Here is a 20,862-nt window from a genome sequence, read left to right on the forward strand (position 1 = left end):
GATCTTAGATAACACTCACTGGTTTTTCCCCAAGAAGATTGTGGGTTTGTTGACGTCAGGAGGTCAGCCGGATCAGTGGAGCTCATTTGGAAAACCAATTAAGACAGAGAAGTAACTTGTCAACGGGAACTTATGATGTAAGCCGGCGTGTTTCCAAGTTTGTATAAAACCTGTATTGTTTACCTTTTTCTTCTCAGTCTAAACTTTTTAGTTTAATGTTATGGTGTCATATGAACTTAATATCCCCCTAATAATTCTGCATAAAGGCCAATTGTGTGTTGCCAAAATGACCATGATCAGTACATTCACAAAAATAATCACACTACAGTTTAATTTTCATGCAGCTGCGCAGCTCCAGTGAGCTACATTGTGTAACCGAATAAGGAGGCTGAGAATGAGTGTAAGGACAAAAACATAAACACGCAAAAGTGAGGCATTTTGAGATAATACTTTATACAATACAATATTATACAAAACTTTAATTTGTACTCAAATCATGTTAGTAAAAAAAAAAAAAAAATTGAACAGGCTTCTGCACCAGTGCAAAAACTCCCAGCTTACATAGCCTTCAATCCACACAAGTTTTTCTGAGTGTGACTTACTAAATTTCTCTTTGTCATCATTTCTCAGTGCTCTCTATTCAGGCTTAATAATAAGCTTAATAACCTTACATATACAAAAAAAAAAAAGATAAAGCTGAGGGGGAAAAGATCGAAAATGGAACAAGCAAAAGCTCCAGATTGATATCTACCAAAGCAGCACTAATTATTTGCCATGTTTGAGAAAAAGGAGAGAGAGGGAAAAGTTCACCATTTTGATATCACTGTTACGACAGTCCTCTGCTGCCATCCAGCAGCAGGCAGCGGCACTGCAACTCCAATCTGCTTCATCTCCATCCAAAACTTTTTCATCTGCAAATTCTTATTATTGACAGATTTGAAACTGTAGATGACGGATGCATTTTGAAATCTTTTGGACAAGTAAACACAGTATTTTATTTTTGCACTCTACAGAGAGACAGTTTGGGATACTGAAATTACAAACATACATGTATTTTACTTTTAACATTTGAATTAAGAACTTTTCTAATAAAATGTGTCTAAATAAGAATAAAATCGAAAGCTCGGTATCAAAACTAGTCAAACTAGAACCTTCCCTCCACTTATGCAAAAATACTTTGTGTAGTAAGAGCCCAGGTGATGTGTGTGTGATTTCCAAAGGTGTTTGGTCAACTTCTAGTCTTGTTCACCAGTCTTGGCTGGACTTCTGCTTGATGAATTTTAAAGACAGGAAATACAGCGCCATGAAGCTCAAACAGACTGCCAGCAGGACCAGGTAGCATGAGTACAGAGGGTACCGGTTCATATTCAGAGCCTCTACCACCTGAATGATATACAGAGAGGATTAGAGGAGGAGAAAGATGTTCAGCATACTGGTTTGTCCATTACAGTAAGAATTAGTCTCATAACTCTCTTATAGTATCCACTGTATCTTAAATATTTCATATCTGTAGCTAAGGTGGCAAACTTAACAGCAGTGTGTAAACAAATCATAACTTTAGCACCCAAAAATGTTTGTTCAGCACTTCAAAAGTCTTGTCTTGTAGTAAATGCATCACTTTTTTTGTACTCTTGTACTCAAAACTGTTAAAGCCAGACTTGTGGTTCAGAGCCAAAAAATCTTTCAGAAATCGTCCTTCAGTTGAAATGAGTGTTTAACTCACGTGTATGCCATCCACACTAATAGAGATGTTTCCAATGTTGACAGGATACTTATTGCCTCTGAACTGCACCTGCAGCATGCCCTCAAAACCCCAGCGCATGAATGAGGCATGAGAGAGCCATGAGGCCACTGTGGAGCCAAAAAACATGAATAAACATCAAATGCTGAAAAGCAGACCAGCTTCTTTTTTTCCTTCTAATGCTGTTTTCAATTGTTTATGGTTCCTAACACAAATAACTGCTCACCAAGCCACAAATTCTCCAGGCTGATAACATAACCTCCAGTCAAGTAGAAGACCGTGAACAAAGCATTGCCCATGAAGGCGGAAGTCTGCAGGGTGGGCAGTGAAGCAGCCACAAACAGAGCCATGGCTCGGCTGCAGTAAACTATCAGCCACACTAACAAGAAGTTGAGCAGAAAGCGGTCTGGTGCTTCATTAAGTCCTGCCAGCCAATAGATGGGCAGACCATAGACCAAGGTGAACACACAGTGTTCTGGTAACTCCCCCAAAACCTGAATTGGGGGGGGGGGGGGGGGGAGAAGCATATATTCAAAAATACATTCAGAGATGCATGAAATACACCAGCATAGTCAGCGTTAATCCAGACTGCTGTATTTGCAGACAGTCACACTTTTCACGTTACAATGCTGTCACTTGTTCTGAATGTCACTCCAGCATGGAGCAAGACTGACCCCTGCTGGAGATGCAGTTTCATCACTGGACTTTACCTTGGCGAAGAAGTAGGAGGTCACAGAGTACATGCCGTCCTGCAGCTCGTGGTAGAGCATGGCTCTCTCTGTGTGACCTGCAGAGAGCAGTCAGTCTGATGACACTCAGTTCACCATACATACAGCAGGATCAGCAATATAAGCTCTATTATCTAAGTTAACCTGGAATTAATTTTCTAACTTTTGGTATCGTCTGACCTTGACCTGAATTAAAGTTGACATTTTATGGCTGTGGCTAGACACTGCTTCACTGTATCTGTGACTGAATATAATAAAACTCAGGGTCCAAGAACTCTGTGTCTCTGTATCTCCCACAAATCTGTCTGATAACGTTACAACTCTGATAATCTTGTCATTCTGCACTGAACCATCCTACCTCTACCTGGTCTGTATTGTTAAAGAGTTCTTCGTTAATTCAACGCACATCTGCAAATGACTGCAAATGCAGAGGTCACAGCTTCAACTGCCTTCAAATCAAAATAATGGGGAAAACTAAACAAATTTCAATTCAAACATAAAATACCACTTAAATAAATAATTTAAAACAAAGGCGCAGAGAAATATATCAAAGCACAACCACAGTGACACTAATTATTGCTTTAACCTGCATCCAGAATGTAAAATGTACTGACTTTGCAGGCTAACTTTGGCTCTTATCCTTCTAAACTGCTTTAATTACTCACATTTAGCTATGACGTCCAGCACCACAGCAAATGGGGTGAGAGCTCCGATCATGTAGAGGAGGGACACCGTGTCCTGAATGGACAGACGGTTTTCTCCTGCCCCGAAGTAGAGAGAACCGACCAGCAGTGACATGAGGAGGGCCTCGAGGCCGTGCACTATTATGGTGACTAGGTCTCTAAAGTCGTTATGCATGTGACGCCTGAAGAAGAAGAGGGGAGAGGTCAGTGTTCATATGCATGACTTTTGAGTGCTCTAAAACATTCATGTTTGTGCTCTTACTTGATGAGGACATTAAACTGGTGTAGTCTGCCTGGCAGTCTTTTTTGGCCCTTGGAAATAGTAATTACTTCATCTCCTTTTCCCCTGCTTGGCTGCTGAGGGCTGCAGTGTGCGGTCAAAAGAGGACCGGATGGGTTAGTCTGAGTTTGAATGTTTTACTCCACATCTTAAACACAACCATAAAGGATTTTTTTAAGCATCTACAACAGGTGACTCAAAACATAGCTGGGTTAATGAGTGGATTGGTCATGAGTCAAGAGGCAGGACTAAATCTGTAACCATACACACTCATAATTATGGCACTGACTCTTTCTGAACAATAATGCCCTTTAGACTGCAGGATTTGGAATTATTTTTAAATATTAATTAAGTTTGAAAATTAATTTGAGGCAAATTTTAACACAAAAACACTACCACCTGTCAGTTTGTGTCACATCCGTCCCAGCTGCTTTCCACATGTGGTCGTCAGTATCACGGACCTTTTCCATGAACTGCTCAGCCAGAGCTCTCGCCCTCTCCAAACACTCAGCTTCTTGCTCTGGACTGCGCCGGTCTATACTGATCAGATCAACTGGACACACATACACAAAAAAATACACAAAACATCAACAATATGAGGCTTAAATAGGCTTTAAAAAATGAAGAACGCAAAGAGTAATATTTATTGTTAATATAATACATGGATATAAATGCTACTTTTGGAAACTTAGCTGTAAAATTAGCTGTAAAATTCTGGGTCCTTGCTTTCCTTAAGTTGCCAGTGAGCAGGGTGGGTGAGAAGAGCTTATGTGCTGGAAAGAAGCACCTCTTGATGCTCTTTTGGTGCACTCACTAACCATAGAAGTCAGAGGGGTTGCAGTATCGTGGGCAGGGGTGTCCGAGAGCAGTGAAATAAGGCACCATCTCACGAGCTGCACCACAGTAAACAGCTGAACCTGAAGACAACAGGACGACGAGGTCGAAGAGTTGGAAGATATCCGATCGAGGCTGGTGGACTGACAGCAGAACCAGACGGTTTCCCCGAGCCAGACGGGACAGTGTAATCACCAAGTTGTGAGCTGTAAAGCTGTCCAAGCCTGATGTGGGTTCATCCAGGATCAAAATACCTGAAAGGTGAAAACACCACTTCATCAACTCTGATAAACCCTGTTATTTCTAACTGAGTTATAGATTAGATCTTAATGCTGTATCATAACAAATCTATTGGGAAAAGGGGGGGTTAGAATGTAGTATCTAAATGGTCAATGGACTGGTTCTTATACACCTCCTCTCTACTCAGTTGAGCACTCAAATTGCTTTCTACTGCAAGTCTCATTCACCCAGTCAGTCACTCACACACACACACACTCACACACACTCATACAGCACTTTTATCTATGCCTAACATCCATACACACTTAAATCCAAAGATACTGAACCAGAAAAATGGTAATAGAGGACCACAATAAGCCACCTCTGTGTTAATATGTCTCACCGGGGTTCCAGAGAAGTTGGACAGCTATACTGACTCTCCTCCTCTCTCCCCCAGAAACACCCCTGATGTAGTTGTTTCCCACCCTGGTGTGTGCACACTGCCGCAGCCGCAGCTCCGCGATAACATCATCCACCTGTGTTGGACAACACCAGAGACACACTTTGTCAAGTGTAATATTATCTGGGCACATACCAGAGTTCTTATCATTTAACATGTGTTTGCTCAACAAAAACCCCAACGAGTTTAAAATGACATTTTAAAAAAAAAAAAAAGAACATGATAAATGTGCTGACAACAGCTGTATTACAAAGTGGGTAAACAAGAACCTCCCCCTCCAGACCACAAAGGGAACACTGAGCAGATGAACAGGATTGGGTGTAATCCTGCCGTGCTATGATTATTGTCTGGAAATGGTTTGAGTCCCATTTATTGATCAAGCTTAAGTTTACCCTCTGGTCCCGCTGAGCCTGTGTGAAGTGAGTGGGGAGCCTCAGTTTGGCGACAAAGCTGAGAGTCTCACGGACGGTGAGGTGAGGAAGAAGGCGATCGTCTTGGCGGACATGAGCGATGCTTTTCTTCACAAGCTGGGGCGTGTTGGGCTTCCCATTAATTAGAATCTCACCCGATGTCATAGTGCCTCCTTCATCCCGACAAGTTATTATGTCCAGCAGAGACGTTTTACCGCAACCTGAGAGGAGAAGATCAGATATTTAAAGGAAAATATTTAAAGTATGAGAAGGTGCGGGGGAAGCTTATCATCACCAAAAGTTACTCAAAAGGAACAAATATGAACATAAACAATGCAGAATGGGAAGGATGCATCTATGAGTCTTCAAAAGTAGCAGATTTTCTTCCTATTCTTAGTTAATGCACACAGTGTCTCCAATAAATCACAGTTTTTATTGGATGTGGTTTTTAGCAAAGGCTGGTGGAACAAAGCTTGTTTAGAGCAATATTTAAAACTCTGGTGTGTTACCTGAGCTGCCAATGATGGCAAGCATCTGTCCGCTGTGGACAGTGAGGCTCAGCTTGTTGATGGCTGTCTGCTTATTTCCTTTAATTTCCCACGGCATTTTGAACTCTGACAGCCTCTCATACCACGGGATCTGAGCTGCTGTATTCACCTGGGAACACACACACACACATATTTACATAATGAGCACATGCAACATATATATACATGAACAAGCTAGAAGCTTAAGATAACTGAATGGAAGATAAAAGCGGCTGCCCTGCAGTTACCTCATAGTGCAGGTTTTTGACCTCCAGCACATTGCAGCCGCCACTGTAGGTGAAGTAGAGACTGCTGTCCTCTTCAGAGGAGAACAAGTCTCTGTCTTGATGCTATTAAAGAGAAGCAGGCAGAGCGATAAGTTTCATACAGGCAAGGATACATACAATAAATCTTTTATATGTATTCATATCAGCATTAAAAACTGTGAAAACATTTTTGTTTGTTTTATGAGGGAGTCACCACATAGAATAACACAAAATTTAGTTTAGGTAGTTAAAGCCATTAAGAAGAAACTGCACTGTAGCTGGTAAGCATGCATTAGTTTAGTTTATGGAAAATTTAATGAAATTGCCATCTTCCATGGCAATTTCGTTACCTATGTGTGTTTGATTGTGTATTGCATGCCTCTACTTGTTTGTTTGGACTGTATCTCCCTGTGTGTCCAGAGTTCATTTGAATATAAACCTAATGGTTCCATTATATAATCTTATATCCAACAGAATAAATATAGAATAATGAAAATTAACAGCACGGTGGCACAAAATTTACTTTACATACTGTCGGTTAGTCAAGTATGTATACTTGACACACAATACATACAATTACTGTTTAAAATACAGTGACATACAATGTGCTGTTTTCAAATTAAGGAATTTTATGTATTCATTTTTTCTGGATTTTTTCCAGTATTTTTTAACCACACATTGAATTTTACCATTTACAGAAACTTCTGTAACACAAACAAACAGACAAACAAACAAAAATGGAGAATGTACTGGCAGAAATGTACTGGCAGAATACATTTTTTACAGTGTATAGCACATTTAAGTATTAAACAAAGTGCAGCAGGACATCATACAAAAAATAAAAATGCCAATGATGAAATGAATTTACAAACAAATTAAAGTGAGGGATTATCCGATAATCTACTGAGTTCATTAATTGTGGACACTAATTATACACTAAATGGGCCCAATTTGAAAATGGCAATGAGACCTGTTGATAGGTCTGACAGATCAGCTGGGATTAGCCCTTCAAAGCACTTATAAGCAACAAAGTTTCATGAGTGATCATGTAGCCAATGTAATGATACCTAGAAAGGCAAAATATGCTCAGGTTTATGCATACCAGCTGAAATTGGGATATTAGTGCCTTCAAGACTTCACGAATTGAAGTAGTCCAGTACGGCCATAATGAGTTAAATGGTTTAATTTTTACAAATAATGTTAATATGGATTCTCATTACATAAACAGCCAGCGTTCAGACTGTTCTGGTTGCAGTTTTTAAGGGATATTTATCTCAAAAAATTTATCTAATTCATACAGTTCATATGTGCTGTCATTGTTAATCCAGCTGTTGAACATAGCAGATGTAATAATTAAAATAGGAGAAAAACAGGAGCCTGTCAAACCATCCACCAGTATACTGCATGTTGTGAAATGTTAAAAGATACAAAGTATTTTATGTTACCCAAGCAATATACTACACAAATGTTTTTTTGCAGTATTAGAATGGTATATTGGAAAGTCATCTTCTTTTCGTCAGCATTATAAATAAGTAAAAAGCACACTATTAACAATAATCTGATTCACTTTAATGTACTTAAGTCAATAAAATCTCACATTATACTTGATCAAAGAGAGCAGCTTAACAGTTGGCAGGGATGGGAAAGAAATAAAAAAAAAAACAGGAAGTTAAGACCTGGATCGGTCATTTTCTTTAAGAGAGCTAAAAATTGCACATCTTGGCCTGACTAACCTGTGAATAGTCGTTTGTGTGTATATGGTCATTGTCATTGTCCATGGTTAAAATTTGCAGCGTAGAGAGGTCTTCTGTTTCAGTCTTTCTTTTCTTCTCTATCTGTCTTGCGTCTCCAGTTGCTCACGTTCTCCGTTTTTTTTTTCTCCAGTTTAACTTCAGTCCAGCTGAAGAGCTTCTCCTCTCTAGCACACGAGCTTTTCTTCTTGAAGCATCCAAGTTCATGCCATGTCAGTCACAGCTTTTTTTTTGGATCCAGCGCACAATAAGAGGACTGAGTTCAGACTGGCAGGCTGTGAACTGACTTAGCGTGTGTGTTTTTTGTCTTCATTATGCAACCCCTGATCAAAGTTCTCTGCGATAACACGACAGTCAGTGTGCTCACCCTTCCAGAGCGTCAACACTGATCTCGCACTTCTGCTGTCTACAGGGAACAGGTGCAGAAAAGCAAAGTCTGGGACCTAAACAATATGAACAAACTGATGTGAAACCGACTTGACACCGACTCGCCGGAGACATGAACAGGTTTTATTCAATGCAGGTGGAGGAGCCACAGAACGGGAAAGTGAAGGAGTCCTTCAGGTTCGTGTCAGAGGTGAAGAAGGATGTGTGGAGAAACAGCGGAGAGGAGCAATCAGAGGCTTCCTGTTGTCTAAGTGTCAAAAAGATCTCCTACACAGTCAGGTAAATGCTGCAGTCAGCAAACACGAGAAACACAAAAACAAACTCTGGAAATTTTTCTTATTACTAATTAAATCTTAATTAGATAGTATTAAAATTGTCTATAAAGAGCTAATCTCTTCCACAGCTGGGATAGATTTTGTTGTGGTACAGTAAAATATTAATATCAAAAGTACTGTCCTTTTCTTGTGTGTGCGTGTGCGTGTGCGTGTGTGTGTGTGTGTGTGTGTGCACGTGTGTGTGTCCTCTGCAGTGAACGTGTTGGTCCATGGTGGGACTTACCGTCCTACAGGAAACGATGGACTCGTCAGATCCTCAATGACGTCTCCTTCCATGTTGACAGTGGGCAGATCATGGGCATACTGGGCAACTCAGGTTCGAGACTCAGTTCAATCCAAAGAGCAAAAAAAGTGGAACAACATTTTAATCAGGATGTGTTAAGAAGCAGTTAAATCATAAGGGATTTTCTTTGTTAATGGAAACAGTTCTGAAATGGTTCTAAGTGATTTAGTTATTAGAAAATATTCAATCTGGAATGCAATAAGGGGCCCAGTATGAAAAATACTGAAAAAATAATACAGTCTTTCAGGACTCTTTCTGTCCCGGGCCCTGATATACCTCATGTTACTGGAGTCTGTGCACGTGTGTTTCAGTGTCTTTAGCTGCATTTTTCATTATAAAGGCTCGGGAAAGACCACATTGCTGGATGCCATCTCAGGGAGGATTGGGAACCAGGGCACACTGCTGGGAGAGATCTTCATTAATGGCAGAAAACTGAAGCGAGAACAGTACCAGGACTGCTTCTCATATGTACTGCAGGTAACACAAAGAAACACCCACACATAAAGTATTAACTCATTGCTTTTATTTATGATCCCATCATTACATTTATATTGAAGTCTTTGTAATAAGCATTAATTAATGATAATAAGTAGTATTAATGTTAATCTTACATATATATTATGTATGTTTTATGTATGTTTAATATTATAAACATAGAGTATATTATGCATTAATAACTATAATAACTATTACATTGGTATTCCATACATGCAATAAGTATTACAATAGTGTAACAAATGTGTTTAGAGTTAGATTATACAACATTCATAAACACTTGTAAGAAGCTTGTTAACAGTTTGACTGTTTAAATTAATAAGACCTTAGTTTTTTATTAAGTTTAACTAACCGACCAATTCTGTCATTGTTAAAATTTTACTAAGCTTTTCTGTTGCTTCATTAAGATAAACAGGTACATTTATTAACAGTTTATTTTGGACTTTTTAACAGCTGAAAAAAAAGCATAGTTAACTGTTAATAACATACACAGAGATATGGAAAGAGCAGTCTCAGAGTGCATATTGCTGCCATTGCTGGAAATTTCCCCCAAACTTTGCACGAATTCCTGATTCTGATTCCTTTACAATATCTGGTGGTTGTGGCTGAGGAGAGTGGTTTGATCCCTGTCTCCTCCAGGTCAGTATCTGCCCAAAGTGTCATTAGGCAGACACCAAACCCTGTTTTAAAATCTCTGGCACACCTGAATGAATGACAGGTGCATCAGACAAAAAATTTCCACAAAACAATAGAATATAACTGACTCAGTTACTGCTAAAGTTATTTTTATTAAGTTTATTAAGTCACAGCATTATCTCTACATCAAAAGAGGGTCTACAGGCATTCACCAAACCTTCTACAGATACTGAACCCCAAACTGGCTCCAGAGCATCCATCGGACTGTGTGCATAATAGTTAGAAAAAAGTGTTTAAAAGTATAGAATAAAAGTGGAGCGTGGAATTGTGTGTAAATGGGTGAATGTGGCTTGTAGTAAAAAATTGCTTTGGATGCTCAGCTAGACCACAAGAACCATTTCATTTATCTGGATCCCCAAATTGTTTGACATATTTTCTTGAGAACATCAAAACAATACCAACCCCCCTCTTTTTTCTTTTTCTTTTCTCTTTTCTCCAATATCACAATGATAAAGAACTCCTCTAAAATTCCTGGATCAAGATGAGAATGAACTTCTAAATAGCCTCACTTCTAAGATGAGCCCAACCCCAACTATGGGTAAAAATTTCATGACACTCTGCAGGTTTCTGAGTATTCCTGCTGGCTAACAATCAAACAGACAAACGACAAACAAAGAGTAAAAACAGACCAATCACGTAACTTTCTAGCACAGGAAAAAAAAAGTATGTGTTCTGTGTTACCTCACTTCTGGACATTCAATAAAGAAAAGCATATTTTGTGCTTGCGTAAATGAAACCCAGTGGTGAGACTGAACAGTGTTTAAAATAATTAGCAAATAAGTGCATTCACTTTGATGTAGTTCTCAACTCACACAAACAATCATTAAACTTTGCACTACAGTTTCAAATGTAACTGGCCTCATGCAGACAGCCTCTGTGTATTTCGGTTGCCTGTGGTTGTACTAACCACCCCAAACTCAATGAACATTCTTCAGTAACTCCTGAAAAGCTGCCCTGGCTTCCGTATTAAATTAACTTAAGACCCCTGATAGCCTCCTCATATATATAATCTCACAATGAGAGGTGCTCAAGTGTATCCAAAGCCTGAATTAAAAACACTGGTTTAAAACCAGCCTTGCTTCCTTTCAAATCATCTCTCCCCTCTCGCTGATAGCTCCCCCTTCTGCTCTCTAAGCCTCGTCATTAACTTCTCCTGCTAAGCTGTAGATGAGGAGGTGATATGAGCTCCTGATATTAAAGTCATTCAGATGAGAGAATAAGGAGAAGTGGGATTGGGAGGCACCACATGTTAATTGAAGCAGGCAGCAGGTTCAGCTGGTTCAAGCAATGCATGTGTGCTTGTGTGTGTGTGCACGTGTCTGGGGCAAAGGGATATTACAGATGGGTTGCACTCTCATATATGAACATAGAAGTATGATGCAGCCTATATGAATATACACTCACTGTACAAAGGTGTGCTACAAAGATGCTGTAGATGCTGTTCCTGAAGGGAGTGTGACATAAAAGTACCCAGTCCCAAAAAACACTTCACTTTGATTACTGATGACCACACAAGAGAAACACTAAGGTGTTGATGTTGCTTCATGATCAGCCATTCACTGGGAGCAGTGCATTTTTCATTGTAATATTAGTCCATCTACTTGAACACTGATGGTAGTTTCCACCACAAGGCTGCCAAATCACAATTTACAATATCTTGTTTTTGAGCAGGTTCTCTTCTATATATGTTCCGTTTGCTTTTTCTCTCATTCTTTCCCAGAGTGATAACTTGCTGAGTTATCTGACAGTGGAGGAGACCCTGACCTACACAGCCCAGCTGGCCCTGAGGAAACACTCGGCCGAAGCGATCAAGAAAAAGGTGACTTTAAAGCCTCTTTGAGTCATTCCTTTCATTAGTTTTCTTAAACTTGGCATTTCTCCCTGCTAAAGAAAAGAAAAAAGAGGCAAACAGATAAGAGTATCCACTAAGATGTCAGCACACAAAGATTTCCAACTGTTTCAGCACTTATTAGGATAACCAACCTAATCTTAGAGGCTGCATTGTCATATTGTTGCATATCTTATGTTAGCTAAATATAGTTTAGTCACCATAGCCGTTACTTCAAAGAGAGTCATGTGCAACATCAAGCGAGAATATGTTAACATTTTAAACCTTTCCTCTAGGCTAAGTTGAGCTGTGTATTACATAAATAATTACTGCCAGATCTCATATAGCTCATAAAAAACTGCAGCTGTCAAAGCAGCTATTAAGAAGGTCTGTAGTCATTCTCAGCCTATGTTTATGATTTCTAGAATTCAAAAATTCATCCCAAAGGTAAAGCTCCAAGTTTATTCGCTCTGAAATATTTCCAAAAACTGTAAAAACAAGAAAATTTTTCTTCTCCTGATTTATGGAGCTAGTAAATACACTCATCATGGTCTGAGGAGGCTCCTGTGGTGTTTGACAGCAGCAGTGGATCCTTTGGCTCCTGTGAGTTTTAGGGTGGGATCAAACTGGGTCGAGTTTTTGCTGGTGCATCCTTGATTGTAGTGGTGTGGGGGGAGTTTGAAGGCCTGGTCAACAACTTGAAACTTGTTGTTGTCTTACTTGAGCCTTTCATGAGCAGTTTCCATGGGAGGGGCAACTTTGCTGAACTTTGCATTATAATCAGGTGAATTTTATTCCAATGTTTTGGCTCTACAATATCTACTGTAGCCCCTTTTCAGCTAGCTTGCTAGTAGTAGTAATTCTCTTCTCACCTGACTCTTGACCTTTGGCTCCCATGTAGGTGACAGCAGTGATGGCCGAGCTGAGCCTGAGTCATGTGGCCCACAGTGTTGTTGGAGGTCAGGTTTTCCCTGGGATCTCTGGGGGTGAGCGCAGAAGGGTCTCCATCGCCAGCCAGTTACTTCAGGACCCAAGTGAGTACCACTGCACCTGAGGAGAATTATACAAGTTTTACATCTGTGACCAACATCTTATTTCCAATTTAAATCATGATAATGAGATGACTCAAGGTACAAGTCATTTTCCCTTAAATTCTTCAGTCTTTACAGATGTAAAATAGATCCAGGTGTAGTTTATCAGGACTTTAGACCTCTAGGAAGGATGGAGGGTCTCAGTCTTCATTCAGGATTAAACGGCCATGACCACACTCACACACACACACAAGAAGGATTAGAAGTGATTTTTCTAAAGGATTATATATAATAGGCTGTTATCAAATATTTCCAAGTTTGTCTTGGTCCAGTTGTAAAAAAAAGAAAGTTTTCACAGAATGCCGCAGCATTCCAGTCAGGGTGAGCTCTGGATTTTGGACCATTGCAACTCCCTGATTCCTTTCTTTTTCAGCCATTCTGTTGGAGATTTCGTGAAGCGCTTGGGATCATTGTCCTGTTGCAAGACCCAGCTTCATGGTATAAAGAGGAGTTCATGGTTGCCGGTTTGTCTGAGCAATGCACAGACCGACCTTGGGGTGAATTTGCTGGCAAATCCACTCCTGGAAAGATTGTAGCATTATGTTGACACACACCTGAATGCTACAGACCAGCAAACGCCCAAACATCTTATAGAGATGGACACACTTACCGATGAGCAGTAAAGTGTGCATCATCCTGTGAAAACTTTCTTTTTCACATGATTGTAGGAGAATGTAGCAATAGGAGGCAGAAGGGTCAGAAGCATGACATCCTGAGAACAGTAGAAAGTTCACCACATGACCCATCTCTCCCCAGAAGAGGTTTGAAGTCCATACTGGAGAAAAACAAAAGGATCTAAGTGAGACAGGAATAAGAAGAGGACAGAGACAAGGGACAGAGGCAGAGATGGAGAAGAGTAATAAATGACTGGGTTATCACACCACGAAGGGAATGAGCAGAAACTCACTTCAGTGCATATGTGCGTGTGTATATTCCAGGTGTAGTTTATCAGGACTTCAGTCCTCTGGGGAGGATGGAGGGTCTCAGTCCTCATTCAGGATTAAAACAGCCATGAACACACTCACACACACACAGAGTAATGAGGAGTTCCCATTCGGTGACTCTCCAATCAACCAGGAAATGAATTAATCTCACAATTAAAGTATCTGCTAATTCCACTCTGCTTTCATAATGCAAAGAGGCAATCTTTTAATTGTCCTAATTAGAGTAATTAACTAGAAAAAAGAGAACTAATTTATCTCCACGAGTTAAGTTGGCCCCACAGAGAGTCCTGCATGTGCCACTTAATAAAAAGTACATTTGAAAGTTTAGAGGGGAAAAGTTATTGTCCTGCCTTTCACTTATTCTCAGTGTTTCACTGTGTGACAAACTTGCAGTGACAGCAATGATGTCATTTTGATGCTGTTGTTTCAGGGGTGGTCCTATTGGATGAGCCGACTACTGGCCTGGACAGCATGACCGCCAATCAGATTGTGGTGCTGTTGGCCCAGCTGGCCAGGAGAAACCGTATCGTCATAGTAACCATCCACCAACCGCGCTCTGAGCTCTTCAGGGTGGGTTTCGAGACGAACTGGGGAAAAGAGAAAGAGTGGCATGTAGACTTAGACTTCCTTTAAGAGATGGAATCGGATTTTTCACACATGAATGTGCCCACATTCATTAACTTTATTTACCTACATAACTCACTGCTAACACCTCATACTAATTAGAAGTTGTTTTTTATTAGACTTAGAAATTTTTATTCCACCTCATCTACTTGTGTAGGAAGACATTTTGATCACCATAGTCAGGCGTAAATGCTACAGTGAACAGGGAAAGACTGTGCAGAGAAAGGCAAGTGCTGCTGTTAAGTACACAGGTATTTGCTGATGGAATAAAATTGTTTCTTGCTGTGTGTTTGCCTCCAAGGTGTTCAACAGGATCGCTATAATGAGTCGTGGAGAGCTAGTATTTTGTGGCCCGACAGAAGACATGGTGGACTTCTTCAGCCAATGTGGATATGAGTGTCCGGAGTACTGCAACCCTTTTGACATCTATGGTACAGTTTGATATGACCCAGGAGATTGTATGGTGTTCTGTCTTAATTATAATATTGATGTCATAAACATCATTAATGACACAAAGCTGTGTTGAAACACAAACAAAGATGATGTTTCCATAGCAAGAACATTAAAAAATTTTCAATTTGACGTCAAACAGTTGACTTCACCTCGGTGGACACGCGCAGCAGTGAGAGGGAGGCAGCCACATTCACTCGCATGCACGAAATCACTTCAGCCTATCAGAGGTCTGCCATCTACCAGAGTATGCTGGAAAAAATGGAGCAGAGCCTGCAGAGGTCAGACAAGCCACCCATCCCCTTCAAGAGCAAAGAGTCGCCAAGTGGTGCTGCCAAACTTGGAGTTCTGCTCAGGTCAGTGCAGAGGAAGACTTCAGTCTGTATGTGCTTGTGTGTACCACCTGTAAATGACTAATTAAAACTTAAATAGTACTGTAATATTGCAGAGAGGCTTCTTCAGAAATCTCTATATGTAGAGTTTAAAAATGCACTGCTTTCTAAAAGACATAGGACATAAGCAAATCTCTTTCATGATGATTATTTGTGGGGTAGGTACAAAAACTCACTCATTCATTTTGCCTTCTCTGTCATTTCCATGTGTTTTGTGTGCAGACGCACAGCAAGAAACCTGTCCAGGGACAGGATGGGTGTTCTGATGCGTCTATCCCAGAACCTGATTTATGGTCTGTTTGTGGCCTTCTTCGTCATACATTTAAACATTGATGTCACCAAGGGTGCTGTGCAGGACCGCATTGGCATCATCTATCAGAGCATTGGTGCTTCACCCTACACTGGCATGCTGAATGCTGTGGCTCTCTGTGAGTTCCACCAACACCAAATATCTGCCCACGTGGAATCAATACATTTACTGATGGTTTTAAGTTTGTTTGTTTTTTAACATTTATTGTAACGCACTGCCTAAATATCAGGATGCTGCCTGACAGATTTGAAAAAGATAAACAGAAACTGTCTGAGTCACTAAATTGAAAACCTGAGGTTACTGTTAAAATCAGATTCTTTCTTATTCAAAGACTAAATTAAAACATATCTGAGAGGCAGCATTGTTTTGTGCTAGCACTAATGATTTACTCCTGCTTACAGTTATTAAATACAATGTAGCATGTTTTTTTTTTGGACAGTTAAATATTTTTGCAATTTTGCCTCTGTACACCATCACAGTGGATTTCAACTCAGATAATGAAGATGTGATTGAAGTGTTAAAGAGTTTAACAAAAGTTTTGCATTCCCTGTTTAGGAACTACAGCCATTTTTATACACAGTCCTTCATTTTTAGATGCTCAAAAGTAAAAATATATATATGATTAACAGTTTTATGGTGTTTTTATAGTGCCTATTTAGACTTAAGATAACCCCAAATACAGGGAGAAAAAAAATCTAGACCAAGCTGCTTGTCAGCAGCATTTTTTATCTTTTACGCAGGATTACTTCAGACCTGGATGTGTTTTAGTCTGATGTTCCAGTCCTTGCCAGGTCTTACAATTAGGTGAAGATAACCTCAGATGAATAACAACACATTTTTTAACAACATATATGCCAAAATGAAAAAGCAGTGTGTGAAAATGTAGTGAGCCCCATGATTCAGTAGTCTGTAGAACCACTTTTAGCAGCATTAACCTGGAGCAGTCGTTTTCTGTATGACTTTATCAGTCTCTCACATCATTGTGGGGGAATTCTTTACAACCCTGCTTTATTTCATTAAGGTTTGCAGGTATTCGTTTATGCACAGCTCTCTTAATGTCCCACCACAGCATTTCAGTTGGGATAAGGACCCTGGCTGGGTCATTGCAACACATTCATTTGCTGCCCTGCTTGGGATTACTGACCCATGTCTGACCCAATATCAGCCAAGCTGTCAGACAGATGGCCTCACATTTGACTCTTGAATACTTTGCTATACAGAGGAATTCATAGTTGACTCTAATGACTGTGAGGTGCGCTGTTTTTTTTTACATTTTCTCTAAGTATTGCATGTGAATTTGCTGGGATTTCTGTTCCTGGGAATACTCGAAACTGTCCTGAATGTTTTGTACTTGTAAATACATCTTCTCACTGTAGAACGATAGATTTGTAAGCCCTCCCAGATTGAGGGGTCAGCAATTACGTGCTTCTTTAAGATTACTGTTGATTATTGTCTTTACACATAGATGGAGGTGCTCACACTTGCTGATGTTCAATTAATTATGTTGATTTAATAATTTGATTAGCAGCACCTGGCTGCTACTTATCTTCTTAATTCCTTTGGAAGGAGTAAGGGTGTGATTATTTTTTCACATACTGCTTCTGCAGTTTGGCTTAGTTAATATTAACATGGTGTAATTAATATGTCATCTGTTATTGTTCAACTGAGGTTATATTTACCTAAATTTAAGGACCAGATCATTTGAAATCAAAGAGAGTGAAATGTTGTTTTTTTTTTTTCCATGATTGCACCGACCGAGTCTAAAATCTCAGCTTCAGGGCTCCAGCCTTCAGAGACACTGAGGCGAATAGATGTGATAAAGACTAGGCTGAGCTGAAGTCAGCCTCTGTAAACATCCAGACAATCAGAGGTTGTGCTTGGGGATATCACTGTGACCTTCAATCTCAGAGATAACGACTGATAGCATTCACTACCAAGTGTTTTTTTTTATTTTTCAAGAAAGTGATTCACCCAGTTGTCTGTGTAAGCTCATGGTAAAACAAACAAACAAACAAACAAAAACAAGAACACCTGAAATATGGAGTGATCGCAAAAGTCCATCATTGTCATCCTGTTATGGGGGACAATTAAACACACTTCTTGGACCTTTGGATAGATTTTGTCTTTGTGTGCGTCTGGTTTTACTTATGAGACAACAGAACATGAATTCTTCATTTTAATATGCATGTTTTAAAGTAAATAAATAAGTCCACTTATTTTTTTTCTGCTTTTTGTCTTTAGAAAACTAATTTATGAGCATTCAGAACTATGTGCTTTTTATCACTTGTTAATGGCAGAGTCTTGAAAAATCAGTGAGTGCCCTCCACCTGTTCCCTCACAATCAGCTGATATGTGATTGAAATAGAAGAAAAAACTGCCCTATTTAAATTTTTTCCAGCATTTTTTAAAGCCTCCTACAAGTACAAGAGTTTAGAAACTGCGTGTTTTTTGGCATATATTACTTCTGTTTTTATATTAACAGTTCCAGCCTTGCGAGCCATTGGTGATCAGGAGAGTCAGGATGGACTGTACACTAAATGGCAAATGTTCCTGGCTTACATCTTCCACATCCTGCCCCTCAGCATCCTGAGTGTCTTCATCTTCACCTCCTTCCTTTACTGGTTGGTAATAAATTTGAATGTGTTTTTGTGTTGGTGATGGAAGAAGCATATTCAACCACTTCTCAAGAAATTAAGAGATTTCATAGTCAGCAGTATCTCTTTTATCTGTTTGTCTCTGCCTTGCTTTCCACTCAGGACGGTGGGGATGCACCCGGAAGGTCTGCGCTTCCTGTGTTTCACTGCTGTAGTTCTGGTGCCACATATTATAGGTGAGCCAATAAAATTAAAGGATTATTTTTGCAGCATATATTTAGCTGTTTTTATGCCTTTTCTCAAACAGGACGAGAGTATTTCTCTTTCATTCACAAAACTGAGACACAAATGTCTTTGAATAATTTTAAAAGCATTTAATACCCATGTTTCCACTTTTATTTTTTAGTTGTATTTATTCATATGCTTGTTTGTTTCCATTTCATCAGGTGAGCTGCTAACTGTGGTGTTACTAGGTGTTGTCCAAGACCCTAACATGGTCAACACTGGAGTGGCTCTACTCAATATTGCAGGAATAGTGGTGGGCTCTGGCTTTCTACGGTAAGATGCCAAATATGTTTAATTTAACAATTACAAAGTTTGTGATTTAGAACACTTTTTTGGGGTCTTTATTGAAAATGAAGGTATTCTAATGCTAACTTTCAGGACATATGCTTCTAGTAACGTACTTGCCACTCCTCTTCCTCACAACAGGAGCACCCAGCAGATGCCAGTGCTCTTTCAGTGGCTCAGTTACTTGACTTTCCAGAAGTACAGCTGTGAGCTGCTCATAGTCACTGAGTTCCACGGTCTCCAGTTCACCTGCAGTAAGTTACTTTTTAACATGGGACCATCCTCTCTGAGCAGGACGGCTATTTTTCTTAACAAATTTATGATTACAAAATGAATTATATTTAAAAGTAACCGATATACGATCTAGTCTTGGTTCATATTTAAAATTCAGATTAAAAAAATCATTCACTTTTCTACAAGACTGCACTGATGTATCCGCCTTGTTGAGTGATACTGGCCTATCAGGAAATAAGTTGATATTTACCCAGCAGTGGTTATCTGTTACAACCTGGCTAAATGTAATAAGTCATGAAGATTTGATATATTCCTAACAATTTGTTACATTGGTACAAGAGGCAGAATAAATGCGAATGTATGAATAAGAACACAGGCACTGGCCAAATTGTCAGTGTTTCTGTCAGTCCTGTAGAAGATAAAGGATGAATGATAATTAGCAGTTACTCATTTCAGTTTATCACTCTTACATTTTATCTTTTTGCTGATGCTCCTTTTAAAACTGATTTATAAAGGATGGGTTCGGGATCAGTGGTCAAGGACACTCAGCAGCACAAACAGTCATTTAGACTAAAAAGTGCTCATCAGCTGTTTAAGAAAATGACATCACTTAATTCTTTCTTGTGTGTGTTTTTTTGTGACTGCAGATAATTCCAGATCTTTGCCGGGAGCTTGTGTGGTCACCTATGGCGATCAGATCATTGATGAGGGCTATCCCGGCGCTCTGTCCCGATACACACTAGACTTTATTCTCCTCTATTCTTTCCTGCCCGCTCTGCTGCTGTTGGGCATAATTAGCTTTAAGATCAGAGACAAGCTTGTGCGTCACTAAGACCACAAAAATGAATATTCTGTTTAAGCAGAAAGCTGAGCTTATAGAGCTTTTATATTATGATATTCGCTTTTCAGAGATGACCTTCACCAACCACTTTATTAGGCACGCCTTGCTAGTTGGGACCCCTTTTGATAATAAAAGTATGGACATGATCAGCAACAATACTTAGTACCAATGACATATAAAGGATATTTTCTTGGCACACTTTGGGCCCCTTAGTACCAATGAAAGAAAATATCCTTTACAACAATGAAAAAAGGGTGGCGCAGTGGGTAGTACTGCTGCTTCACAGTTAGAATACCATCTTGGCCCAGGCCTCTCGCTGTGTGAAGTTTGCATGTTCTCCCCGTCTGCGTGAGTTTTCTCCGGGTACGCCGGTTTCCTCCCACAGTCCAAAGTCATGCACTTACTGGGGTTAGATTAATTGGCCACTCTAAATTGCCCATAGGTGCGAATGTGAGTGTGGATGTTGTCTGTCTCTCTGTGTTGGCCCTGTGACAGGCTGGCGACCTGTACGGGGTGTACCCTGCCTCTCACCCTGTCAGCTGGGATAGGCTCCAGAACCCCTGCAACCCTGAACACGATAAGCGGAAGTGAATGGATGGATGGATGGATGGAACAATGAAAAAAAAAAAAAAGTCACTTAAATCACCCTTCTTTCTGATGCACGGTTTAAATATGTCGAGTTGCTACAATGTGATTATCTAATCAGATGTTTGCATTAAGGAGCAGCTGAAAAGGTGTACTTAATAAAGTGGCTGGTGAGTGTATAAGCACTTAAAATGAAAGTGTTTAAGTGTTTGCACTTCATGCAGGCAATGTTGTAGAGCAGGGTTCATCTGTGCTGACTGTGATGAGGCCATGCAACACTGAATTTAATGAGTTTTTTAAGCCT

General features: G+C 39.8%; 2 protein-coding genes across 2 annotated transcripts; one reads left to right on the plus strand and one right to left on the minus strand.

Moving 5' to 3' along the window:
- Window positions 1-637: 637 nt before the first annotated feature.
- On the minus strand, window positions 638-8,160 carry abcg8 (ATP-binding cassette, sub-family G (WHITE), member 8). The gene is made up of 13 exons (XM_030748516.1): window positions 7,882-8,160; window positions 6,131-6,232; window positions 5,865-6,012; window positions 5,338-5,576; window positions 4,889-5,021; window positions 4,251-4,520; window positions 3,832-3,985; window positions 3,415-3,516; window positions 3,135-3,334; window positions 2,452-2,528; window positions 1,968-2,235; window positions 1,724-1,851; window positions 638-1,383 (listed from the first exon to the last, which is right to left on the minus strand). Exons 1-13 carry the CDS (start codon window positions 7,924-7,926, stop codon window positions 1,246-1,248), a joined length of 2,004 nt encoding a protein of 667 aa, XP_030604376.1. The 5' UTR covers window positions 7,927-8,160; the 3' UTR covers window positions 638-1,245.
- A 238-nt stretch (window positions 8,161-8,398) lies between these two features.
- Window positions 8,399-20,447, plus strand: abcg5 (ATP-binding cassette, sub-family G (WHITE), member 5). The gene is made up of 14 exons (XM_030748537.1): window positions 8,399-8,565; window positions 8,816-8,937; window positions 9,245-9,381; window positions 11,816-11,914; window positions 12,825-12,957; window positions 14,389-14,528; window positions 14,884-15,013; window positions 15,175-15,388; window positions 15,647-15,852; window positions 18,217-18,355; window positions 18,491-18,564; window positions 18,775-18,886; window positions 19,040-19,152; window positions 19,780-20,447. Exons 1-14 carry the CDS (start codon window positions 8,399-8,401, stop codon window positions 19,962-19,964), a joined length of 1,971 nt encoding a protein of 656 aa, XP_030604397.1. The 3' UTR covers window positions 19,965-20,447.
- Window positions 20,448-20,862: the final 415 nt, after the last annotated feature.

This window comes from Archocentrus centrarchus, chromosome 15, assembly GCF_007364275.1.
Source record: "Archocentrus centrarchus isolate MPI-CPG fArcCen1 chromosome 15, fArcCen1, whole genome shotgun sequence".
In the NCBI taxonomy this organism is placed as follows: domain Eukaryota; kingdom Metazoa; phylum Chordata; class Actinopteri; order Cichliformes; family Cichlidae; genus Archocentrus; species Archocentrus centrarchus.

Excerpts from the sequence above, each read along its gene's own strand:
- abcg8 (XM_030748516.1), bottom strand. The coding sequence starts at position 7,926 with ATGGACAATGACAATGACCATATACACACAAACGACTATTCACAG. Across the intron at positions 4,521-4,888 it reads CCAACTTCTCTGGAACCCCG|GTATTTTGATCCTGGATGAA; the intron begins GTGAGACATATT and ends TTCACCTTTCAG. Across the intron at positions 3,335-3,414 it reads CAGTTTAATGTCCTCATCAA|GCGTCACATGCATAACGACT; the intron begins GTAAGAGCACAA and ends CTTCTTCTTCAG.
- abcg5 (XM_030748537.1), top strand. The coding sequence starts at position 8,399 with ATGAACAGGTTTTATTCAATGCAGGTGGAGGAGCCACAGAACGGGAAA. Across the intron at positions 9,382-11,815 it reads GCTTCTCATATGTACTGCAG|AGTGATAACTTGCTGAGTTA; the intron begins GTAACACAAAGA and ends ATTCTTTCCCAG. Across the intron at positions 18,356-18,490 it reads TTCACCTCCTTCCTTTACTG|GACGGTGGGGATGCACCCGG; the intron begins GTTGGTAATAAA and ends CTTTCCACTCAG.